Here is a 25,701-nt window from a genome sequence, read left to right on the forward strand (position 1 = left end):
TCCGTCTTGTTTTTTTCGCTGAGCTTTTGGAATAATCGTGGTGTAAAAGTAAAAACTCCGAGAGATCACTGTTATTGTCCGTTTCCACTTTTACACTTCCACTGGATTCCAATTGTTCTGATGTCTGCCCCACCACTTCCTCAAACCCACACACTGCATTTGATTCCTAACGAAGAAAGAAAAAAAATATTAATTAATTGATGTTTGAGTTGATGAGAAATATTAACAAATTTAAAAGCAACTGGTGTAAATGTGAATTCGCCTATATATAAGTGCCAAATGTGTACATTATATATTCAGGTCACCTTAAGTAATTGAAGGTAAATTCAAAATCTTGGCATCTAAAAGAGAACTTTCTTTAAAGAATCTTTTTTCACTCTGCTGATGTATTCATATGTATATGTAAGTTAAGGTTGCTATATAGTAAAGTGTTTAATTACTTTAGAATCTGTTTCTTGAGCAGCTGTCTCCAGGTCTCTGGCAATGTCTTCGAGGAGACTCTGTGTGAGGTCACCCAAGGAGGCGAAATCGACGTCACGGGTGATCTCGTCGAGGAGGTCTGGTAGAGAAGGTAGGCCATCACAATTTTCAAGAGGACTGGCAGGGTTTGTGCACTCAAAGTCGCTGCTGAGTGTCTGTTCAGACCTTGCGGCAGAAGGTTGGATACAGTAGACCCAATCTGAACACCACACTCAACAGAACGACTTTGAGAACAAACCTGGCACGGTTCCCTCAACTTCTGTGTCAGCTCCTTGTTCTCCCTAACCAATTTCTCGTTAATCCTTTTCAGCTTCTCCAACTCAGACAATATTGTATCATTCTGAACAACCAGATTGTTGACAGTTGTCTCCATCTGGTCCATTTTTGCTTTCTTCCTATCCCTGGACGTTTGTGCTGCCACCCTGTTCTTAAGTTTCCTACAAATATCGATTTTAGTTTTTAATAAATTACATATGTTTAAATATTTATACTCACTTTCTCTGCAACTTTTCCTCCCATGACAAATGATCCAGACGCCTCTTCTTAGCCCTTACAGGCATAACGTAATCCTGGCTATCCTCCAGCATAATGTAACTGCTTGTATCCGAAATATGATCCATGATGATTTAAGTAATGTGATGTTTATAAACAATCTAATTCACTGTCCGGTGATGTTGCCTTGACCACAGCATTTCGTGCTACTTGTCGCGATGAATGAACTGCATCAAGAAGTCTGCTGAAGTCTTATTTATGCTTTCGCATGATGCAATATGGTTAGTCACCAATATTTTGGATTGCTTTCGATGCCTCAATCTTGAACAATGGTTCGCAAGTGCCATGTACACAGTAAATAAGGAATATGTGGCGCGTTTTCATTGGATGCGCATACAAGTTTATCCGTAAAAACCATTTACGTCACGGCCGGCCGGGAAATTTAAGCTTTTTTAAACGCTCAATATCTGACGCAACAGCTTATTCAATATGCGTAAAGTATTGCGCAACGTACAAATGCTGCCCGGATTCATTTCAAATTAAGAAGATAACAGCTTATAATCAACACCCATTTCAATTTTAGAGTGTTAAAGAAATGCACATATATCTTTCCTCGTTTTACACGTTACTTTCTTTACACGTTTTCAATTTACACGGTTTTTTACTACAATTTTTATACGTTTTTCTCATCGATCAACCGCGTAAATTGCGAGATTTCTGCGTCCATTCCACTCAGGAAAGAGGAGACAAATAAATTTATTTTTAATTGATATCTAATCTCAAAACCGCAACGATTGCGATAAACGTCTGCAAGTTATTTTAAACATTGATAATTAACTATTTTAATCAACAATCTGTGTGCATTTGAACTATAAATACGTTAAGGATTTAAATAAAAATACTTATTATTAGTTATTTCGATTTCATTATCATTAAGACTACTGGGCGACAAAAAAAAAATAAACAAACAAAAATAATTTACAATAAATAATAAATAGTTAAAATGAGCGAGGAAACGTTATATAACAGGTACATATATATATGAGTTTTAAAAAGAGGAACACAAAAAGAACGTTTCTTTAGTCGCATCGAACAATTTAGAGAGAAATCTTCTTGTAGCGGCCGTTCTTCATGCTGAGACCTCTCAGAGTCTTCATAGCCATTGCTTTGTTGAAATGCCGTTGCGTTTTAACGTCCGGAAATTCGGTGTCAGGTAACGTTTCCACCGTTGATAAAATGACGAGTAACACGCCTAAGACCTAAAAGAAAACGATTAAATGGTTTATGTGATTGAAACTATAGGAATCTTACGAGGCATACGATGATGATTAGGGTGTATATGTGAATGGAATCTGTGGGCAAAGATTCCATTTCTTTTAGGGCGACTTCGGCCGGTTCAAAGCCTGGTCTCAGCTCTAAAGTATGTCTGAGATGCACCGAAGCCTCTTGATAATGACCGTAAGCTTTGTAAATTTCACCTAAAGTAAAATGCTGCTGCCATGCACCTTTTTCCGGTGATTGCACCTCGAGAGATCTCCGTGTTAAGTAGATTGCATCATCCAAGTATTGTAAATTGTACAGGACTCTTGCTAAATTGAGTAACACTTCGGCGTTGTGCGGAGAAACCGCGAGAGCTCTCCGGAAACACTCGATGGATTTCTGCGCGTCCCCTTTGATTCGCCAAAAGTTACCGATCTGGTTGTACAATTGCACAGACTTCGGTTTCTGCAGCAAACAAATTACACATTGTCAATTTCGGATTAGATGAGACAGTATACAATTAAAATACTTCTTTCTTTGCCTTTTTCAGCCGCCTCTCGATTAAATCTATATCCAAATCGCCCTTGGCGTTTCTCCGGGTCTTCGAGAAGACCAGAGACGCCTGCGGCTCAGGCACAAGTGGATGCCTGTTTCTATTCAGCACACCCACCAAATTATCGTAATATGTAAAGTTCACCGGTTTCCCGCAATCCAATGTTTCATCGCCGTCCGTAATTAAGGCCCTCTGGATGGAATACTTGGACGAATTGGACACAAACTCATTCCTGAAATAAACAACTTACATTATTACACATGTATCTAAAGAAAATATACAAAAGAAATTAATTAATTACTCAAGTTGAAGTTGCAAAAATTAAGAATTAGAAATCTGTGCCTTCTACAGATATTGTTTTCCACATTATTCTCAAACAGGGTTGAAGAGATGCAGGAAATAAAATGATTAATAAAAATGTAATATTGATACATTGGAAATACTCTATTGTTTACCTGTCAGACAATGATTTGGATTGGACATTATTGCAGTCTGTGCAGTAATACTCGACAGCCTTCTTCATCCAGTTGTTGTCAACCTGGTGGATGGTTGAGGTGATGATATTGAAGATTGGATCCTCCTCAGTTACATACTGTCGACTCTGGATGCCATTCTGCACAGCAACCACTTGATGGAATGGGCTGGCCTCGATGATCTTTGTCTCATCAGAGTTGAGCTTCCAAAGGGTCGAGGTGCGGGAGTTGGCTGGGAGCACCTCGCAGCATATGAAGTAAAAAACAAGTATGCTGAAATTGGTTGGGACAGACATCATATGATGCTGTGTATTCCCAATTCGGATGTGTACGTATAGTCCGCACTTGGTAGATCGATGCACGATTGCGAGTAGCCAAGATTTACGTGTATATCACCATCATTTTAATACATTTCGCCGGAGTTATTACGTGCTACTTGTGTTATTATTTTTTTTGACGGATCTCCTTTTATTTTGGTTATAGAATTGATGCGCGCCGCCTTGGTTACTTTTACTTTTCACTGTTGCAGTCCTCTTCCACACACCACCCACACCTCATTTTGGGTAAACTTATATAATGGGGATATAGCTCAGTGGTAGAGCATTCGACTGCAGATCGAGAGGTCCCCGGTTCAAACCCGGGTGTCCCCTCAAAAACTCTTTTTGCATATTAGATATACAAAATAAATTTAACAATTATTGCAGACTTCTCATTACAAATAAAAAGAAATTATTTAAGAAATTTAAGGATTGAAATAATATAAACAGTGTAGTTATTTAAAGTTTTTACAAAACCATTTATTTGTTGGATAAATTGAAAAAGCATTACAAAATGAGGAAATGTTTATTATTACTTTTCGAGCTATGTTGTGATTTTCTTTTTATTATTTTACGTTTTTTTAACAGTGTTGTATTATATTTTTAATATTATATATATAAAGTATTCATATTTATTACGGTTATTTTCATTTTTTTTTTTTTTCGTTTTAGGCGGAATCGTGGATACCCAATCGGAATATGTCATGCTGAACAAAGAATGAATTACCTAAGGGTTTCAATACAAACACTTGTGAATATGCATGTGCTGGATCTTCGTCAGCCTGAAAAAATTCAAAAATTTCATACATTTTCATTCAAGATCAGCAGAATATTCATAAGCAGAAGAAACAAAAATAAAAGAAGATTAAAATAAACAAAATCATTCAAATTGTAAATAGAAAGTTGTAATTTAGGTAATCAGAATTAATAAACGAATCAAGTCCAAACAAATGGGTGGAAATTAAATTAAATATATTGTGTAGGAAGTATTAATAATAAAGAAGTTATTGTTTTTGGATTAAGAACTCATAAAATATGTAATAATATAAAGTAAGCGTGTGGGTTCTCATGCTTAAGAGGGCAAGCATAGTTGCTTGCTTTTAATACATACTTCACGAAGCTAAATAGTATCATGTAGAACTAGGCGGAAAGTGTCATGCTGAACAAAAAAACTTCCCTCAATAGGTTTCAGTACAAATGTTTGAACGTATGCGTGAGGTATGTCTTCGTCAGTCTATTACAACAATATTTGCTTAGTTCTACTAAATTTCATTTTCCTTTTCAATATTTATAATTGTGAAAATATAAGTATTATATATAAATGATAGTTACCTGCAACCTTCCGAGGACATTTATTAAAACACCACCATCAAACATTGGCTGGGAATCAACAGCAGTTATAACTCTATTTATCTTTTGAAACGATAGGCTCTGTAATAAGAGACAGATATTGGTTATTATTATCATCCACTGTCAAAGATTGTTATCTGTATTATTACCGTCAACTTTTCCATTATCTTAACAGAGCCCTGCAGTTGCGTGCCTTCAAAGGACATGAAGGAGCTTTCAATCTGAAATTGTTCATAGATTTTAGTTATCGACGACACTTTGTAGGAGATCCTTGTTTAAGATGTGTATGTGCGTTAGAGAGTGTGCTCAGTTTAAAATTACTTACATTGTACATATTAACTAAATTGGGCCTCTGGGCGGGATCGTCGAAGAGAGCGTAATATTGTTGGACGAACCCTTTCCCTATAGCCTCGTATTGTGGATTTAATGCCATAATTCTATTTTGATTCCTGTTCTGGGCCTTAAATAAATTCTTATTCCTATAAGAGTGACACAATTGCGATCACTTCTATCTCCTTGCCGTTCTGCTGCCTAAAATTGGTTAATGTTACCAACCGGTTCAATGCAACGGACTTTTTAGAAACGGAGCTACCAACCATCATCACCAAAAGCGGTACATTCGAATTTCAAATGGAAGCAATAAAGTTGCCTAATAATTGTCAAATATTCAAAAAAAATTAAAAAAAATAGTAATTACGTAATAGTTTGTATTGTAACGAGTTACACAATCACGTTATTCAATAATAAAATAAGAAAGAAAATGCTTTATTATAAATCTCTATCAAATCGTGTTTTTTTTAAGTACGTTTCGTACACATTCGATAATTTTCAGCACATTTAAGATCGTATCAATGTTAAACTTTTTTCAGCAACCCAATTTAAAGAGAGACGATCTCCAGTTTATAATTCTTACTGAATCCTGCGTGGTTATCCTGAAAATAAAAATGCATAGCAGATGAACAGATGACAAAATAACCAAGTTTTCCACTAATTTGCGAAAATCGGATTTCGTCGTTTCTCGGTCACGTAATGACCATTACGTAACTTTTGTTGCATAATACGTTGCGTAAGGGTTGCGCCCTTATAAAGAAACAATAGAAGTGCGCGAAAGTTATGTAACTTTCGAGAAATTAATAAAAAAAAAGCGGGAAAACTATTGTACATTTGTCCCATAGTGTGTGCAACTGAATATACACTGGTGTGTGTTTGGTTGCCTGTATCAGATAAATTATGAAAAAGCGGTAGTTTTCAGAACGTTTCAAACCCAAAATATCGATGCTAGAGTCATTTCAGAGGACTCATTAGAAAGGTGGCAGCCTCATTTGAACAGTCCTTGTTTAATTACGTAACTATGTTACGTAGTTATCCTGAAAAAAAAGTGAAGAAGGCGCATTTCAGCAATGAATCATTTTATAGTTCGTAAAAATGGATGATGGATGGATGTATGATAGCAGAAAGCTACCAATGGGCTCTTTCAAAAGATGAGATTTTCATCTTTGATTCGAGTATAAGATGATATAATTAACTTTAGGAGTTGTCATGAAAAATCATAGACATAGAAAATCGTCGTTTCTCGGTTACGTAATCAACATTAAGTAACTTTTCTTGCATAGTACGTTGCGTAACAGTTGCGCCCTTCTTACTCAACAATAACGAAAGTTGCATGACTTTCGAGAAATTAATAAAAAGAAGCAGGTTCATTTGAAAAATGACGGTGTCCAATTTACGATTCTTACTAAATTATGTAATTATCCTGCGTGACTTGAAGATGATTCTTATCGACACTTTTGGCAGCATGCAACAGATGATAGCAGAAAGATGTCAGACGGTTCATTGATGATCTAATTTGAAATTAACAAAGTGAAGACATCAAAAAATCGTTGATAATGTTCTATTATTAACGTAAAATTAACTGAATTGTAATAATAATTTATATATATACATCTTTTATTTTCATACAGAAATGAAATACAGTACATTAAAATAACTATTTCACTCTATCAATCCTCAAGTTGCAGTGCTAAACCAGAAATCATGCAGGCACCAAATATGATTCCAATGATCTAAACAAAACAAAAAAAAAGAATTAATAAATCTAAGTTTTACAAATATCTGGACAAAAGATCTTACATTGATTATAGCGCAGCACGCGTCGATCGTAATGAAAACGGTCGTGATATCTTTGAACCAATTCATAAAAGCATCTTTGCATCCTATTGAGAACAAGTACTTCTTTGATCCAAGTTTCGTACAGTAATCACTGATTGTATCTGGTGTATCGGAGGAATCGGTGCAGCAACTTGCTGGGATTGCATGCGCCCAATCCGAAGGACCTTTCACCCCACAGCATTTCAACTACAATTTAATTAAGTAAATTATTTTTGTTACTGATAAATTGTAAATAAAATTAAGATGCTTTAACCCTTGAAAGGGCCAGAAATTCTTAAATTTCCAACCAAGTTAAAGGGTAGTTCTTCTTTCCTGTAGATTTTCTAGAAAATTATAATAATGACCCAGTGACATGTTCAAAAGGTGGTAAAATGCGCCCCTTACAGAGTTAAATACATTAGAACTTACTTCGCTTTGCAAAGAATCCCAGATAAGTTTAGAGACGTTACTTTCGTAGTAAGTTTTCAAAGTTGGATAGAAACTATCCTCATTTATTGACGTTACTAATATTATAGTGAATATTGCTACCACTATTTGGGCGATCAATATTAACGATAAGAATATGACGAACTGAAAAAGAAGTAAAAATTTATTTGTTTTTATTATTTTTGCATTGCTTCGATTCGCTTCTTACGGTCATGAGACAGCAGTATGATTCCATTAAAGCTCCGTACGCTCCGAAGAAGGCTACGATAAACATCACACCGCCAATAATCGCGCACGCAAGGAATTCCAAAATAAAGTGATCTGTTTTCGGGCCCGTTCCGTACGTTGCCAAGAAATACACACCGAAGATGAAACATGTTAATCCGATGAGCTGAAATAATACTAAATTTACAGAGACAACAACAAAAAAATGACAAATACAGTGGAACCTCGCTTAAAGAGTTTAATCTGTTCCAAAATTTTCGGATTTTTACTCATATAGTGAAACATATTGAAAAATACACATAATATGTGTATTTTAGGGACTTCCACAATCCGGGACTTCTCTTCTCATCGTCACTCGTTATGCGAAACGTCGCTCGTTAAGCGAGTCATTTTTCTTACAATTAATTTTGCTCGTTAAGCGAAATGCTCGTTATGCGAGGTTATTCTGCACATTCAATTTCCTTTAGACCTATTGGGATAATATGACCCAATTACAAATCCTAATTACAAACATCTATCTAGGACAATAGATCCCATTATGTCCCAACAGACATCTATTTTTTAATTTTCGATATTATTTTTAATAATTTCTATTTTGTTCCTAAAAAAATCGGGGTTAATTGTATTTCAATCATAAAATTTATTAGTCCTTTTGCCCAAATTAGAGCAATATAAATAAATATATTACTTATTTTCTTTATGATCATCATTTCTTATATGGAATAATAAATGGACAAGAAAGTGGATTTGTCGATGATGATGATTTTTGATTTTGTTGTTGTTGTTGTAGTGTGCTTGATAACAAAAAAAACAACAAATATAGTGGAACCTCGCTTAACGAGTTTAATCCGTTCCAAAATATACGGATTTTTACTCGTATAGTGAAACATATTGAAAAAAACACATAATATATGTTTTGCGTTATGCAAAACGTCGCTCTTTAAGCGAGTCATTTTTCTTACAATTAATTTTGCTTGTTAAACGAAATGCTCGTTATGCGAGGTTCTTCTGTACATGCAATTTCCTTTAACCCTATTGGGACAAGATGTCCCAATTACAATTCCCTATTACAATGGGACATCTATCTCGGACAATAGATCCCATTATGTCCCAATAGACATCTATTTTTTAATTTTCGCTATTATTTTTAATAATTTCTATTTTGTTCCTAAAAAAATCGGGGTTAATTGTATTTCAATCATAAAAATTATTCGCCCAAATTAGAGCAATATAAATAAATATATTACTTATTTTCTTTATAATCATCATTTCTTATATGGAATAATAAATGGACAGGAAAGTGGATTTGTCGATGATGATGATTTTTGTTTTTGTTGTTGTTGTTGTAGTGTGCTTGATAACAAAAAAACAACAAATACAGTGGAACCTCGCTTAACGAGTTTAATCCGTTCCAAAATTTCCGGATTTTTACTCGTATAGTGAAACATATTGAAAAATACACATAATATATGTTTTTCCGGGACTTCTCTTCTCATCGTCACTCGTTATGCGAAACGTCGCTCGTTAAGCAAGTCATTTTTCTTACAATTCATTTTGCTCGTTAAGTGAAATGCTCGTTATGCGAGGATCCACTGTACATGCAATTTCCTTTAACCCTATTGGGACAAGATGTCCCAATTACAATTCCCAATTACAATGGGACATTTATCTGGGACAATAGATCCCATTATGTCCCAACAGACATCCATTTTTTAATTTTCGATATTATTTTTAATAATTTCTATTTTGTTCCTAAAAAAATCGGGGTTAATTGTATTTCAATCATAAAATTTATTAGTCCTTTTGCCCAAATTAGAGCAATATAAATAAATATATTACTTATTTTCTATATGATCATATATGGAATAATAAATGGACAGGAAAGTGGATTTGTCTATGATGATGATTTTTGTTTTTGTTGTTGTTGTTGTAGTGTGCTTGATAATTGGCTGCTATTATCGGTCGAAAGAATTGATGTGCTGGTGTTGTTACGTGCGTTTCAGAAGGTCAGAAACGTATTAAAGCTATTTCAGTACAGCTTTTTTATCGTATTATTATTTTTGATTTATGTGAATTAAATTGCGCATTATCCACTTGTCTGATTTTATTATTAGAAACTTAATAAACAAATTCCAGATCATGATAATGCGAAAATGAATAATGAAGATTATCCGCAATTATTATGAGAAACAGGTATAAAACTAAGAAAATGAAAATAATTATTTCAGTTAAATTTTATTAAAATGTAAGCGTTATAAAGATTTGAAAAATAAGATTTATTCCATTTTTTTTATAATAATATATAATAAAGTTTGAAAACTAAGCAATTTAAAATAATTATTTTTAGTTGTAATTTATTAAATGATCTCAAGATCTTTTTTTTGTTAAGAACTATTTGGTTTAGTTTTGTAATTATTAATAGATAAATCAATGTTTGTGTGGACAAATTGAAACGAATTGAAACTTTTATACAAATTTCATAATATCCAAGCAAGTTTCTGCAAATAAGATACAGAATGTTTCTATAAACATGCACATTATTATTTTATTACTAGAAAATTAATAAACAAACACCAGATCATGATAATGCGAAGATGAATAATGAAGATTATAGAAATTTTGAGAATTAGGTATATTCGAATTTATATAATCAATTCACCAAAAGTTAACAAACTGAAAGTATTTAATTATACTAGAAATTAAAAACATTGTAAAGATTTCAACAATAAGATTTTTTACATTTTTTTATAATAAATATTTGAAAACTAAGCAATTTAGAACAATTATTTTCAATTAGAATTTATAGAATAAAATTCAAATATACAAGGGTTCTAACAAAAGTTTGCTGAAAAAACAAAAGTTGTTTCTCAATTTGTTAAAGTCTAACGATATTTCATGTCAAATTTGAAGATCGGATAGGAGAATATTGATGTAAGGTTGATAGAAATTCCACAACTAACACAGCAAAAATTTGTTTTGTCATTCTCTACGGATTTCGACGTCAACTCAAGCCTATGCAAAATTTCCAGGAATGCCAAAATGTATGAGTGAATGCATCATCCCTTGTGACTATTTCCAAGTAGTTTCAAAGATTTCAGACTGGACATTTTTCTGTGGAGGACGAACCTCGTGAAGGTTGCCCGAAATCTTCGTCCGATGATACAAATGTAGCCCTCGTGAAGGCAAACATTGACGAAGATCCAAGAGTGACACAGAAAATGGTAGTTGATGAACTGGGCGTGAATGCCATGGCTTTGTTGCAAATATGAAATCATCACTTTGGCTGCACGAAGAAATCTGCTCTATGTGTTCCACGATTATTAAATGACGACCATATAAAGGCACGTGTTCGTTTTGCCGAATATTTCTTGAAAAATTGTGAAAATGGAGATTCTAGCACTTTTAGTAAAATCGTAACAGGTGATGAATCTTGATTCTATAAGCTTGACTTGGAAACCAAGTAGCAGTCCATGGTATGGAGCGCAGAAGATGCAAATCCCCCAGTTAAAGCAAAACTGCAAAAATCAGCAACAAAAGTGATGATGTCGATTTAGATTTCCAGGGCAAAGGTGGTAGCTGCTATCTTACTCGAAACTGGTCAGAGGGTTACGGCTAAGTAGTACTCAGAAAGTTGCTTACCATAAGTTTTCAAAAATTTGTTGGGTAACCAGAAAAAAGGGAAACTTCGTCGCTACTTTTTACATCACGATCATGCACTGAAATAACCAATAACTTTCTTGCGCTCTCTGGCATCAATGAAATTCGCAAAGCACCTTATTCTACCGACCTAGCGCCTTGTGATTTCTGGCTGTTTCCGAAAGTAAAAAAATGAAGTAAAGAGTCTTTAGTTCCAATGAAGAAATCAATAATTAAAAGTGGAAAAGCTCCAAAATCCGATTTTGAGGAATTATTTGAAAGCTCTACTGACTTAAGAATTGTATTTAAATAAATGGAAATTAAGTAGAGAAATTACAAAAGGATGAAAATTAAAAATATTAAAATAAAATTATTTTGTTTTTCTCCATCCAACTTTACGAACTTTTGTTAGATCCCTCGTATTATAAAGATTTGAAATTAAAATAATATATTAAAATGATTTGGTTAACTTTTGTAATTACTAATAGATTTTTCAATGTCCACTTAAACAAATCACAAATACTTTGGACAACAGTTTAGGTGAATTTTTATAATATTTAAGCTATATTCTACAAATTTGCTGCGGAAGTTGTTAAAATCATGCACTTTGTATAAAAATTCCATATAGACTTTACTAATAGATAATAGATTATTTATTATCTAAATAAAATTATAACAAACGTCATTAGTGACTAAAAAAAAAACGATTGATAATAATTTTACATATGTTTATGCAACAATAGTAGCACTTAAAAAAATATAAATTTAGGTTGGTTATATAAATATGAATAAATATAAATAACAGTTTAATTAGTCATTAACAGAGTGTGCGGTTTTAGGCATTTCGACACCAAATAAAAGTTGGAAAACACTCGAATACAAAAAAAAAACAACAAAGAAAGTTAGGTAACAATAGAATAATTAATGACACATTTGACATTGAAAACTTCAGTTGAACAATTTATTACACAAGTGATTTGAACTTACCGCAAAAATTATGTTGAAGACAAACAGCAAGCATTTGGTGCATTTCAACCCGCACGTCTGCATGATTATGATGATAATTCTCAAGTTGCGTATCGTTTCTTTGCGGATTCTCCAGGTGAGTTTAACTGTTGTTGCTGTTTTACCGTCGCGCTTATACTAATAACATTCCCTAAAACTCTAATACGCATCGGACAGTGGACACTTCTTTCCGGAAGCGCCCATTGGACACTCTGCCGATTACAACAAATAGTTTCTACGGTGACGGCCAACTCTTAAACATCGCTTCTTAAACATACATCGTTAATACCCATTTTTTTCACCAGCTATTATCGTAAGCCCATTTCAAAATATTGTCAAAGTCAGTCATTTGTTTATCCAGGTAAATACCATGAAACTGTTATGAGTATACAAACTTGAGTTGTAGCCAAACGCGCATCAGATGTTGCTACAAGTAGATTTTAAAAGTAGGCTGAAAAGTACCTTTCTTTTATGTTTACCAGGTGAGCATTACGTAAGGTTATCAAGAAATTAAACTATAATTTTAACAATCAAACCTTGCTTTAACTTCATAAAATTAAGGATTTTTTTGTTGTACTATTAGATATTAATCTAGATAAGTAATAATTACAAGAATTTTACGGAAATTCTTCTATTATTTTGCTGTAAATATCATGAAAATGTTATTTGTAGATAGTGTTGGTTTTATTGAAGACATATTTCTCGTTTACGTGTATGCAAAATATAAAATTTGAAAATTATGCAATCGCTTTCATGCAAATTGATGGACGCACGCAACAAGCGCCGTCGCGGTTCAAAATTCCTCTTAAATCTGCAAGTCTTTTCGTGTTAAAAGAATATTTAAAAATTGTGCTCGTAAATCTGAAAAAAAATGTACAATTTTGGTCGTATATTTTCTCTTTACTAACAATAAATTTTACTTTAATTCCAATATTTTCTACTATTTTTATATTTATAATTTACTAAAAAAAATCACATAAATTAAACTAATATTATAATAACTTTCAGAAGTCAGTCGTTTTTATTAATTATATAAAAATAACTCTTAATAAGACAGTTTTAATAAAAGTTAATTTTGTTTTAAACTTAGGCTAAAAAAAATAAAGATTGAATTTCTATTGAATTGTTTTTGTTTGGTTCAGTAATGAAACTTATTCATAATTAACTGCAAAGCCATGTAAACAACGGTTGAAACTGCTTTCACGGTATTTCGTGTCAAAAGGTAAGGAAATCAATAATGCACGGTGCGAGGATTCCCATTTTACTGTTTACAAATACACTCGATTTTCTTGTTTTTTTTTTTCGTTATTGACTGAAACGTGTTAGAAACGAATAGAAAAATCGTCATATCTCAGTTATTAATTTACATTACGTAATTGTAGTTATAACAAAAGATACGCTATAGAAGATCTATTTTGATGTAAAAACAAAATATATAAAAATTAGGTAGTTTTAGAATTTGTTAGAAAAAAAAAATGTTTTTTCGGAAATTTTAATCAAAATTGAAATATTAATTCAAGAAATGTTAGAGTAGACTTACTGCAAATGTTGTGGTTAATATCCTTAATTGATTATGTAATTAGCATGCGTGGTTATTGAGTAATTAAATAAAAAGTGAAGAGAGTGCATTTTCAACTTTGACAGATTTGAAATCTACAAACATTTGATGATGCGAAAAATACAAAACTAGTAGTAGGCTTGTTGGAAAACCCAGAGTTTTGTTTTTAACATTCTTTTTCTAGAATGTAATTAGATTACGTGATTATCGAGTAATTAAATAAAATGTGAATTTCAACTTTGATAGATTTGACAATTACAAACATTTGATAATGTCTAACAGACAAACGGCGAAAAATACAAAACTAGTAGTAGGCTTGTTGGAAAACCCACAGTTTTGTTTTTAATATTATTATTCGATAATGTAATTAGATTACGTGGTTATCGAGTAATTAAATAAAAACTGAAGCGAGTGCATTTTCAACTTTGACAGTTTTGACAACTACAAACATTTGATGATGTCTAACAGACATATGGCGAAAAATACAAAACTATTAGTAGGTTTTTTTGGAAAGACCACAGTTTTGTTTTTAATATTTTTATTTGATAATATAATTAGATTACCTGGTTATCCAGTAATTAAATAAAATTTTCAGACAATACATTTTAAACTTTGACACCTTATAATAGATTAACGAAACATAACACAAATCTGTTAGTGCAATTATTAGAAAGGTCATAGTTTTAACTTTAATTTGCATATCTAATAATCTAAGTGCTTTTGCGTGGTCTTTGTGTAATTAAATAAAAGGTGAAGATACTCCGTTTCAACTTTGTCGTTTTATGGTCTCGTACGAGCATAGTGCATGTGTATGTATTGTCGAGTCATTATCCTAATCGATCCGGTCACACGTTTCTATGCTTTTCTGAGAATTTAATATACTGATCGACAGTGAAGTGTAACACTTCCAAATCGAAACGCATTGATCTTCAGGAATATTTGATATATAATATATTTGATTTATTTTATTCAGTCCTATGATATTCAATTTTATATAGCAATTGTGGGTGAATGCGGCTCTTCATTGAGCCAAATGCGGCTTCCATTAAAAATGTATTGCAATTACTTTAAATCTACGTGTGTCTCTTTATAATATATAAAAAACGGATTGCGGCTCACTTTGGCCTCAAGTGTGCCCACCCCTGTTATATAGGAATAAAATGTATAGTAATAATGGAAAAGTGGGAAATTATTTAAAAAAAACAGTCTGTGATGAATAAATTGTATTTTTATTTACATTTAAGTAATTGGAACATCTAAATTATTAATTTTATTTTATATTTTTTTTAACAAAACACACAACTACTCTACCCCTAAAGTATAATATGTCTCTGATAATGTTTTTTTTAACATGTTTTAAAGGATTTTACAAATGCTTTGTGCAAACGTCTCAATAAAATGTATACATAATCTAACATCAGTTATATTTCTTTTTTTTATGTATTAATTGAATATTGTTATTATAAATGCTACAAAAATAATTACAATGATAAGCAAACATTGAGATTTTTAAACTGATTTTACGTTCTACTCCTTTTTCTTGACTGCGACTGCCAACCAGCATGATAATATGATTCCAATCAACTAAAATTTGTATTTTTTTTTGGATTAATTTATTTGTTGTTGTTGTTGTTAATTTGTTTTTGTTACCTGTATGAAGGCGATTCCAATTCCAACTCCAATCAGGATCTTCGCGTTCGACTCGGCTTTCATCTTCAACTTGTCGAAACATCCATCGGAATACAGGATGTCTTCGCCTGGAAGAGCGGCCTGACAGTGGAAATCTTCAGGAGGTTGAGCACCTTCCCTCACCTTGTGACAGCAAGTGTACGGTCTTTGTTTTGCCGGCCAATCTGTTGGTCCTTCGATTCCGCAACACTCTAACTGTAAGTATACAAAATTTTTATAAATATTTGAAAATTCTAATATAAATTGCTTGAAAACTTGAAAGTAATGAGAAAATGTATTTAAGAAATTATGAGAATATTTAAATTATTTCACTAAACTTGGAAATTGTAAAACTTTTTATATCTTTTATTTTTACATAAGAATTGTGCATCTTTTGATATAACTGCTATTACTAATGTTAATTAATGATGGAAATGTGACGATTTTTATATTTATTTTTTGTCTTCACATTTTATTCAATCAATCGTAATTAGATTATTTAAAACGTAAATTAAAGATAAAAGTATGGCCTTTCCAATGGGTCTAATTTTAAATTTATAGCATATATCATAAGTTTGTCATAAGCTATCCAATATTATCATGAAAAGATGAGTTTTAAAAGAAGTGTCTTCACCTTTTATTTAATTACTGAATAACTACAAATGCTTATTATATAATTTAATGTCCATATTAACGATAAAACTATGATATTTCCAATTAGTATACTTAATAATTAGTACTGAATATTGTACGTTAGTTTAAGCTGTCAAAGTTGAAAATGCATTGTGTTCAATTTTTACGTAATTACTAGTTAACAAAAGATCGTAATTAGATTATTTCCAACGTAAATTAAAGATAAAGGTATTGGCTTTTCAATGATTCTAATTCTAAATTAATAGCATACATCATTTGTCTGCTATAAGCTATCAAATATGATCATGAAAAGATGAGTTTTAAGGAAGTGTCTTTCATTTAATTACTGGATGACCACAAATATTAATTATATAGTTGAATATCCATATTAAAGAAAAACTATGATCATTCCAATTAGTATATAAAAATTAGTAAGTTGTCAAAGTTGAAGATGTACTCTCTTCGCGTTTCATTAAATTACTCGATAATTACATCATCAAATAATAATATTAAACACAAAACTACGACCTTTCTAATAATTCTATTTTAAAATTATAAAACTATTTTAATATTGAATGAAATGTTTTAAAAATCCAGTTATCCAACGAGTCTTCACATTATATTTCTATTTTTATAGTAAAAATCTATTTTTATTCAAATTAATTAGATAATTTTCAAACTTTTTATATCTTTTATTTCTACATAAGCAGTAGTCTTCTATTGTGCATCATTTGATATAACTGCTATTAGGTAATGTTAATTAATCACCTAGATATGACTATTATGCTATATGTTTTCATGTCTTCACTTTTTATTCAATTACTCGTTAATAAAAAATAATAATTTTATTATTTTGAACCTGCATTAATGACTAAAGTATGACCTTTCCAATGAGTTTAATTTTAAATTCATAGTAAACATCATTATTCTCTTACTTTTAATTTAAAAAAAACTGACTTCACATTTTATTTAATTAATAAATAACCAAATTGTGCTAATTATATAATGGAATATCGATATTAAAGAAAAAACTATGATCTTTCTAATTAGTATACTTAAAAATTAGTACAAGTATATTCTACGTTTGGTATAAGTTGTCCAAGTTGAAAATGTACTGTTTCCACGTTTTATTAAATTACTCGATATGATATCATTAAATGTGAATAATAAATACAAAACAACGTCCAGTCCAATAAGTCTACTCTAACATTTTAAAAATATTTCAATTTTGAGTAAAATGTTCGTTTTTATTATTCCAATACATTTTCCTGTATGCTAATTTATATAATGTAGATTGGTAAGAAATAACTTTAAGGTGTTCTCAGTATGTACTTACTTTGGTTTGAAGATTATCCCAAGAGATGCGATCGACTTTGCTATCGTAGTATTGCCCCATAGAAGTTTTCATCGAATCTTTCATTATCATCTGGAAATCGTGCTTGTATACCGCCGCTGCTATACCAACTGCAAGCTCGATTATGAAAATAATCAGAAGCAGAACAGCAAACTGAAATAGTAAAAAAAATCGAAACAGAATTTGAAATAAACAAGAATTTAAGTGTGTAAACTTACGCCCATTAACATATGGTAATTTTCTCTAATCGCGCCGAAACATCCCAGGAATGCAACGATGAAGACTATAGAACCTGCAACGATCAGGACAATCGGCGGAGCGATTATCCTTCCCTCCATAAAGTGTCGGTACTCGCCGACATCCGCAAGGACGACACATCCTACGACGATTAACGCAATCCCAGATATCTAAATTAGAATCAAAATTCATTTAAAAATAGAACACGAATTGAATAATTTATGAAGCGACGAATTTGGTGGAAGAAAATATATAATAATTGTCCGTGCGTGGATCAAGTATAGGTCATCACCCCCTTGATAAAGTATTGAATTATTCGTATTTTAAGCAGTTCAGTTAATCACACACAAAAAAACGACAATAATAGCAGAGAAACGGTGAAATCAATAAGACCCCCAATAATCACCTGCGCATCGTCAATCATGTAAATTGGATGTATTTTATTATTGAAAGGCTTAAGAGTAAATACGACAATTTATATTTTTTTTGTGTATACAATAATTCTTCTATTAGTCAACAATTTGTTGGTGTTAACTCAATCAAAACATGTTGTTTTAATTATTTAATAGCTAAAATTTTAGTAGTCAGGTTTTTTTAAGTAGTTTTCTAATTAATTAATAGCCTAATTATCATTATAATTAGTAATTAGTTATGATCTCATTTTGCTGTAGAATTACTTTTTTTACTAATTTTTCAATTAATTTATAAATAAATTCAATTTTTATTAAGAAATTTGTCATTTCTTGTAAAAAAATATAAAATTTAAAAAATGCAATTAGTATAAAGACGTAATTTATAATTTGATTAAAAAAATAATAAATTTGTTATTAAAAAGTTTATGTAATTACAAATTATTTAAAAAAGAAATGAATTTAATCAAATAAATTTTATTGTACTTACAGCAAACACGAGATTGAAAAGAAACAAAATGTATTTAACAAATTTCACGTCGCAATTCTTCATCTTTTTAACCCCCAAAAGCAAACTCTCGTGAATATATTAACAAAAACAATTGGATAAATTCAATTTGTTTAGGAAAATAGTCGTTGTTTGTGCGGTCTCTGCTCGCGAACTTTTCAACTGTGACTGAAATAGGGGTAGGTTGTGAAACTCGAACATAAGTTCTCTCTTGTTCCTTTCTTCTGTTTTTTTCTTTCTATTCTCTCTACATAGTTATGAAGGAAGGCTCTGATCGAGATCGCGCCTTCCATTGGTCCGTCCTATATGTTTCCATGGTTAAAACCATGGATACGGCTTTTATGTGAGCCTCGGACTTTTGAAAATGTGCGTGTGTTCCCCTCACCCATACCCTTTCTCTACAATCGTTACGTTTTTCTCTCCCTCGCAGTCATCTTAATTACCTTCCACCGCTAAAGTAAGAAAAAATACACACACAAAACTTTATTTTTTATTCCATTAAATCGAAACAGATTTAATTAACGTCGTTTATTTATAAAGTGAAATGCGATTTTTTTTTAATTATTTTACTATTATTAAACTATTGCAAATAATACTTTTTTTTAGTCTAATAAATCTTTACATCAAAACGATTGAGTTTTTAACATTATTTTATTTAATTTGAACAAATATTTGTGTTTCAACATTTAACCATTTTTTTAAGCAATTAACTAAATTTTGTTCTAATTGTTAAATTAAAACGAAAAAACTGAATAGAATAATGAGTTAATTAGGCGGTGAAATGAACTTTATTTAATTAAAAACTTAAATTATGATTTTTTTTTTAATTCATAACGAAACTATGAATGAAAATTAAGCTAGTTAAGTAATACATTTTTTTAATTTAATAAATCTTTCGACTTTTATGTGCAATTAACTAGATGAAGATTTTAAAATAAAAATAAACTAATAATTACATACATTAATCATTGTATTTTTTTATTGAACTGAAACGAAAAATAATTAAAGTAAAATTATAATTTAAAAAAAAAGCGAATTTTCTTGATAATTTGAACAAAAAGGTATAATAAACTTAATTGAATGAAGATTTCAATTAAAAGTTTCATTGAAGTTTTAACCAATTTTTTTTTTAATCAATTAAATAAACAAAGAAAATTGTTCAATTTAAACAAATCTTTGTCTTCGTAATTGAAAAAAAAAACGTAATTACTCCATGAAATGAATATTCATAATAATTTCAATTGACTTTTAAGTGGAAATAATATAATTTTTAAGTTGAATAAACATTTGTTGTTAATTTGAACCAAAATTTAATGAAGTAATGTATTTATTTTGTTTATAAGAAATGTAATTTGTTTTTATTTGTACCCGGCTCATCCACCAAATAATTACAACCATAATCCCGACAGTCGAAATCCCTACTATATTAAAATCACGACTGTATCGAATTCCCGACGTTCGATATAGTCGGGATTTTGATTGTCGGTATTTCGAACGTCGGGATTTCGATTGCCATGTAACAGAAAACAATAAATTCCTTCATTACCTTATATAAAATAGACTTGAATATGCATACAACTTATATAAACCGATGATATGTAATTACTTGTCTCTGTTGCAGCACGAATGGAATAAATAATTGAAATGGATTAAATTGCAGCGGAAAGACAACATCTGGAAAGGTAATAACTTATTACTCATTACCCTACAAATCGTTTTCCCACGCTCATAAATAATTTCTTATAAAACATCCTCAAAACTATGAAATCCTCCATTAATTAGTTACAAATTTTTCATAGCAGACACGTCGGTCGATGACGCAACTCGCTTTGTTTTTTCTCTTTTTGTTACGCAATTTGCTTAGTGTTTCCGTGCAAATGTCGTCGTTATTGTGGAGATTCCGAAAGGAAGGTCGGAATTGAAAATTAATTTCGTTCCTGCACGACACCTTTTCGCTCATTGTTGACGCTCACTCCAACGCTAGTTCCCTTTGCCTTTCGTGACATTAAGGGTTGATTTGTATTAGAATTTACAACGCGCACATTAAGGGCGAATCTTTTGGATGCACGAAATCGGGCTTCTTTAAGCTCTTGATGCGTCATAAATCATGCAACGCGATTTCGTATTAAGATAAGAGTATGAAGTCATGTTTTATATGTGGAAAACTTTTGTACGTTTCGTGGAAAAGGTTTTTTTGTTTATTTACATAAAAAAAAGTGTATGTAATAAAGTGTTTTCTTTTAGAAATATATTCGTGGAATTATGGATAGAAAACTGTATTATAACATGATTTATTAATCACTCTTATTTAATTCTTAACTAAATATAATAATTTATTTATTGCACTATTAAATTCTTAATTATTTACACTTCTGCTCTATACTATATAATGTATACTCTATAAGTTTGACAAACTTAACCTAATTCAGATAACTTATCAAATCTACTAAGGAACAAACAAATAGTAGTAAGAAACTTCAAAATTGTGTCATCTACAAAACGGTTGAAGTAACCATAGCAACAATGAAACTTATTAAGATGGCCGGCATAAGTGGTTGAATCAGGACACTTGATCCTTCAGTTCTGTAAACGAAAACAAAACAATAATTAAAAAAAAAGATAATCAACGTAAATAAATAAATAAAAACTGATAATATATTATTATAAAATATGAAAATTCTTTTATTTTGGTCAAAGTTTATTGATCTGTCATTCATTAAGTATTGTTTTTTTTCATTAAATTTAATCTCAATTAATGGGATTTTCCAAAAACCAAATAATATACAGTTTTTTTTTTGGGAAATTCCAAACTCGTGGAATTGACGAAAATAATAAACACAATAATAAAATGTTATTCAGATGAGTAGATTATCAAGCACTAAATTTTCGAATTGCGCATCAAATTTATATTTAGAATTTTAAAGTCGTTAACTATTTTTAAAGCTGAAGGAAAAACCGCAGTTCGGGAAAATAACAAATTGAAGATATTTTCTGAATCGTGTTTTATATAATTTAAAAAAAAAAGTATTCTGGAAATTGTAGAAATTTGTAAACAATATAGTATTTTATTTCTATAATTCTAATTAGTGATGTTGTTATGATTATGATTAAGCTTTGACGTAAATATTTTAGTTATTGAATCACTTTGTTATGATTTTTTTTGTTTATATTTATCAGTTCAGTTATATACAAAGTTAATAATCACATAAACAAAAACGATATTAATGGAATGGAATTTTTCAAGATTTAATATTGAATCAAAATAATTCTCAAATTATTATTTACGCTTTGATACAAATATTTTTGTTATTTCGTTTTTCTTTTTTAATATTTTTTTTATATTTATCAGTTTATGTAATATTCTGTAAGTAATAGATTTTTAATGATTAATTAAAAGAATAAAATTAATTGCTTTCAACTATTAAAGACACGTTGATTTTCATAATAGATACTTTATTTATCATTTGCACAGTGACGTAACAAATGTCAATTTGATATAACGAGTGTCAATTTGACATTATACAATAGAACGTATATTTAGACTTTGTGTATTTAGTAAATGTTTTGTTGATAGAAGCATAAATTAACAAATTTTTGATAATGAGTTATTGTTGTACTAGAGGAAACATTGTCTTCAAAATAAATTATTTTCATAATAACCGTAATATAATACCGTAACCGTAATATAATAATATTTATTATTTACATTTTGACATAACAAATGTCAATTTGACATTATATAATAGAACGTATATTTAGACTTTGATTGTGTGTTTGTAAAAGTAAATGTTTTGTTGATAAAAGCAATAAATTAACAAATTTTGATAATGTGTTATTGTTCTACTAGAGGAAACATTGCCTTCAATATAAATTATTTTCATAATAATCATATCAAATAATATATATCATTTGCATTACGTAACAAATATCAATTTGACGTAACAAGTGTCAATTTGACATTACACAATAGAATGTATATTTAGAATTTGATTGTGTATTTAGTAAATGTTTTGTTGATAAAAGCAGTAAATTAACAATATTTCATTATGTGTTATTGAGGTCGGCAAACTCTTGAGATAGAAGAGCCAAACCTCTCTCTTATAAAATTAATAAATTATTTGACAAACGTTTAATGTGGTCAATCTTGTCTCCCTAAGCAAAATACAAAAATTATTCGAGTGTTAATATACTTTTTACCAAATTGCGTTTAAACATTTTGTTTTCATTTTCAAATTTAATTTATTGCCACATGTAAGAGCCAAAGAGCCGCATGTGGCTCGCGACTCGCACTTTTCCGACCCCTGTACTATTGCCTTCAACGTAATCATAGCAAATAATATTTGTTATTTGCATTCTGATGTAACAAATGTCAATTTGACATTATACAATAGAATCTATATTAATATAAATTAATTTATTATGTGTTGTACTGAAGGAAACTTTGTCTTCAACACAGATTATTTTCATCATTATCATTTGTATTCTAACATAACAAATGTCAATTTAACATTATACATAAGAACGCATATTTATAACATGATCGTGATATTCAATATGCAGGATGAGTGAGTAAATGTTTTTGTTTATAAGCAAATTATGGTATTACGTGTTATTGTTGTACTGGAGGAAGCAAAGCGAATCGAATGAATAAAGGTGAGAACAACACACAAATAAAAAATAATAATAAGACAAATAAAACATAAAAACAATCATCTTTTTTGTAAGTTTAATTAAATAACATGTTTTATAAATTAATGATGTGGTAGAGGTACAAGAATAAAATGTTGAGATATTTACGCTCTTCCGATAACACCGCATCCAACGCGACCTCCCGCGTTTCCGGTGGTAAGGGTATCGTTGCCTTCACCCTGACCTAAGTCATCTTCACCGCTGTGCACAACGACAGCCCTTCCAATGATGTTATTATCACCGTCCAAAGAGATAACGTTGTCGAACATCGAGATTTTCGCAACGCCGTTCTCGTCCGCAACGATGTTACCTAAATCTCCGACGTGCCTGATATTGGAATCCGGAGCTCCGTGCGGTTTCTGCAAACAAGAATAAATAACGAAAACTTCAAAAACTTTCCACCGTGCGTTTCGCATTCGACTATTCAAGGTTGTGTTTATATTGGCGCGCATTTTCCATGGCTTACGTAACTATTTTAATGCGACGATTGTATTTTTTTGAATCTATATCAAAATCCCGACAATCAAATTACCGACATTCCAAATTCCGACAGTATCAAAATCCCGACAACGATAATTCAGACAGTACCAAAATCCCAAAAATGTTGGCCTTAACAATAAGAAATAATCTAAAATACTATTAGATTATTAATTGTTGTTATTTATGGTAATAACAACGCTGTCGGGATTTAGAATGTCGGTATTTTGATTGTTGGGTTTTCGGATTTTTTTTTTTAATATTGTTATAATTACCTTATGTGGATTGAAGTGACCTTTGGTGGATGCGCAACCATTGCTAAGATCACCCAACTGATGGATGTGGAAACCATGTTTTCCCTGTATTAAACCTTCGATCTGTCCTTCGATTTCAATCCCTTTTCCTGACTTCTTGAATGTAACTAAACCACTGACTTTATTATCGGATCCTGTGATCTTGACTGTAGCCAAATCCTTTATTTTTTTGTTACAAAAATATTATAAAAATCTAAAATTTATTCAAATTATATTACTCTTACCTCGGCTAAAACGACTGTCGCTAGGACCAGGAATACTGCGGTTCGGATCATCCTCGTATCTGCAATGGATTGAGAGAAGTTCGTGTGTGTGTTTTACTATAGTTTATATTGGCCAAGGGGATTAGTGAAAGTGCGAACGGTTTCGTTTCATTCACACGTATAAATAAACATTAGCTCGTTTAAGCCGTCTTATATACACGCAGAAAAGCGAGATGCAATTAAACCGGTTTAGTTCTTATAAAACCGTCGACACAATAACAACAAATATCGCAGCGAGACGTGGTATTATTACACGTTGATCATCCAAAGTGGGATAGTTTCTTTGTGCTTGTAAACACATTGATTAATCGAACAAAAGACTGCTGCATGGAAAGTTTATTTTCTCACTTTCAATTAGAATCCCATTAATCTGTTAAACTAGAATGGGTTTCTATACAATCTACAGTTATTTCTTTATTTTCTTCAACAATGTTTAAAAAATGCATTTAAAATGCAGCAAGAAATAAACGATACACAAAATTTTAGTTTACATTTTTCACTTACTATTATTGATATTTAAATTACAAAAAAAATGAAATAGATTTCACATAATTGTAAATATTAATTATTTTATGTTAAACGCAAAAGGATACTTTATTTTTATTTTATTATAGGAATGATATTACTTAATAAGTATATATATTTGAAAACAAAAAGATTTTTGTTGCTAATAAAAATTCAGGGTGAAATTCTAAACCAGAGTTGTGGGAGTGGGACACAAAATGACAACTGTCACCTTATGTCAAAACCGCAAAAATTAAAGATTATAAACAATTGGTATGAAAAACAATAGTCGTTATATTTTAAGCGGGACACAAAATGACAGCTGTCTCCTTATATCAAAATCACAAAAGATAAATGTTATAAACAATCGGTATGAAAAACAATAGTTGTTACATTTTAAGTGGGACACAAAATGACAGCTGTCACCTTATGTCAAAACCACAAAAGATAAATATTATAAACAATTAGTATGAAAAACAATAGCCGATACCAAAACATATTTTGAGTGGGACACAAAATGACAGCTGTCATCTTAAGTTAAAACCGCAAAGAATAAATATTATAAACAATCGGTATGAAAAACCATAGTCGATACCAAAATATATATTTTAAGTGGGACACAGCTATCACCATATGTCAAAATCACAAAAGATAAATATTATAAACAATTGGTATGAAAAACAATAGCCGATACCAAAAT

General features: G+C 30.7%; 5 protein-coding genes and 1 non-coding gene across 7 annotated transcripts; 1 reads left to right on the top strand and 5 right to left on the bottom strand.

The window, feature by feature from the left end:
• LOC108559806 (X-box-binding protein 1) lies at positions 1 to 1,380 on the bottom strand. The gene is made up of 3 exons (XM_017917166.1): positions 976 to 1,380; positions 441 to 917; positions 1 to 166 (listed from the first exon to the last, which is right to left on the bottom strand). The coding sequence occupies exons 1-3, from the start codon at positions 1,098 to 1,100 to the stop codon at positions 91 to 93; spliced, it is 678 nt and encodes a 225-aa protein (XP_017772655.1). The 5' UTR covers positions 1,101 to 1,380; the 3' UTR covers positions 1 to 90.
• A 497-nt stretch (positions 1,381 to 1,877) lies between these two features.
• Positions 1,878 to 3,803, bottom strand: LOC108559816 (tetratricopeptide repeat protein 17-like). The gene is made up of 4 exons (XM_017917176.1): positions 3,241 to 3,803; positions 2,762 to 3,017; positions 2,284 to 2,697; positions 1,878 to 2,231 (listed from the first exon to the last, which is right to left on the bottom strand). The coding sequence occupies exons 1-4, from the start codon at positions 3,555 to 3,557 to the stop codon at positions 2,070 to 2,072; spliced, it is 1,149 nt and encodes a 382-aa protein (XP_017772665.1). The 5' UTR covers positions 3,558 to 3,803; the 3' UTR covers positions 1,878 to 2,069.
• Positions 3,804 to 3,836: 33 nt separating this feature from the next.
• Positions 3,837 to 3,908, top strand: Trnac-gca. Its single transcript has one exon. It is a non-coding gene; the product is annotated as a tRNA-Cys (tRNA).
• A 317-nt stretch (positions 3,909 to 4,225) lies between these two features.
• LOC108559817 (probable nuclear transport factor 2) lies at positions 4,226 to 5,481 on the bottom strand. 2 transcript variants are annotated; one of them, XM_017917177.1, is made up of 5 exons: positions 5,251 to 5,481; positions 5,075 to 5,146; positions 4,908 to 5,006; positions 4,687 to 4,809; positions 4,276 to 4,357 (listed from the first exon to the last, which is right to left on the bottom strand). In XM_017917177.1, exons 1-4 carry the CDS (start codon positions 5,356 to 5,358, stop codon positions 4,696 to 4,698), a joined length of 393 nt encoding a protein of 130 aa, XP_017772666.1. In that variant the 5' UTR covers positions 5,359 to 5,481; the 3' UTR covers positions 4,276 to 4,357; positions 4,687 to 4,695. The 2 variants fall into 2 exon arrangements, with proteins under 2 accessions (XP_017772667.1, XP_017772666.1); XM_017917178.1 differs by lacking the exon at positions 4,687 to 4,809 and having other exon boundaries at positions 4,226 to 4,357.
• Positions 5,482 to 15,471: 9,990 nt separating this feature from the next.
• LOC108559811 (leukocyte surface antigen CD53) lies at positions 15,472 to 18,880 on the bottom strand. Its single transcript, XM_017917170.1, has 5 exons — positions 18,737 to 18,880; positions 17,818 to 18,006; positions 17,582 to 17,752; positions 15,595 to 15,828; positions 15,472 to 15,528 (listed from the first exon to the last, which is right to left on the bottom strand). The coding sequence occupies exons 1-5, from the start codon at positions 18,797 to 18,799 to the stop codon at positions 15,472 to 15,474; spliced, it is 714 nt and encodes a 237-aa protein (XP_017772659.1). The 5' UTR covers positions 18,800 to 18,880.
• Positions 18,881 to 21,108: 2,228 nt separating this feature from the next.
• Positions 21,109 to 24,782, bottom strand: LOC108559818 (superoxide dismutase [Cu-Zn]-like). The gene is made up of 4 exons (XM_017917179.1): positions 24,459 to 24,782; positions 24,196 to 24,393; positions 23,552 to 23,802; positions 21,109 to 21,337 (listed from the first exon to the last, which is right to left on the bottom strand). Exons 1-4 carry the CDS (start codon positions 24,507 to 24,509, stop codon positions 21,247 to 21,249), a joined length of 591 nt encoding a protein of 196 aa, XP_017772668.1. The 5' UTR covers positions 24,510 to 24,782; the 3' UTR covers positions 21,109 to 21,246.
• Positions 24,783 to 25,701: the final 919 nt, after the last annotated feature.

Source organism: Nicrophorus vespilloides, unplaced genomic scaffold (assembly GCF_001412225.1).
Source record: "Nicrophorus vespilloides isolate i.1.1-1 unplaced genomic scaffold, Nicve_v1.0, whole genome shotgun sequence".
Taxonomy (NCBI): Eukaryota; Metazoa; Arthropoda; class Insecta; order Coleoptera; family Silphidae; genus Nicrophorus; species Nicrophorus vespilloides.

Coding starts and splice junctions, on each gene's coding strand:
- LOC108559806 (XM_017917166.1), bottom strand. CDS start 1,100: ATGGATCATATTTCGGATACAAGCAGTTACATTATGCTGGAGGATAGC. Junction 918..975: donor GAGGAAAAGTTGCAGAGAAA/GTGAGTATAAAT, acceptor CGATATTTGTAG/GAAACTTAAGAACAGGGTGG. Junction 167..440: donor CTCAAGAAACAGATTCTAAA/GTAATTAAACAC, acceptor TTTCTTCGTTAG/GAATCAAATGCAGTGTGTGG.
- LOC108559816 (XM_017917176.1), bottom strand. CDS start 3,557: ATGATGTCTGTCCCAACCAATTTCAGCATACTTGTTTTTTACTTCATA. Junction 2,698..2,761: donor TGAAAAAGGCAAAGAAAGAA/GTATTTTAATTG, acceptor TGTTTGCTGCAG/AAACCGAAGTCTGTGCAATT. Junction 2,232..2,283: donor TAATCATCATCGTATGCCTC/GTAAGATTCCTA, acceptor GTTTTCTTTTAG/GTCTTAGGCGTGTTACTCGT.
- LOC108559817 (XM_017917178.1), bottom strand. CDS start 5,358: ATGGCATTAAATCCACAATACGAGGCTATAGGGAAAGGGTTCGTCCAA. Junction 5,147..5,250: donor ATTTAGTTAATATGTACAAT/GTAAGTAATTTT, acceptor GAACAATTTCAG/ATTGAAAGCTCCTTCATGTC. Junction 5,007..5,074: donor AGATAATGGAAAAGTTGACG/GTAATAATACAG, acceptor CTCTTATTACAG/AGCCTATCGTTTCAAAAGAT.
- LOC108559811 (XM_017917170.1), bottom strand. CDS start 18,799: ATGAAGAATTGCGACGTGAAATTTGTTAAATACATTTTGTTTCTTTTC. Junction 18,007..18,736: donor TTTTCAATCTCGTGTTTGCT/GTAAGTACAATA, acceptor ATTCTAATTTAG/ATATCTGGGATTGCGTTAAT. Junction 15,829..17,581: donor GGGATAATCTTCAAACCAAA/GTAAGTACATAC, acceptor GTATACTTACAG/TTAGAGTGTTGCGGAATCGA.
- LOC108559818 (XM_017917179.1), bottom strand. CDS start 24,509: ATGATCCGAACCGCAGTATTCCTGGTCCTAGCGACAGTCGTTTTAGCC. Junction 24,394..24,458: donor CGACAGTCGTTTTAGCCGAG/GTAAGAGTAATA, acceptor AAAAAAATAAAG/GATTTGGCTACAGTCAAGAT. Junction 23,803..24,195: donor GTCACTTCAATCCACATAAG/GTAATTATAACA, acceptor TCTTGTTTGCAG/AAACCGCACGGAGCTCCGGA.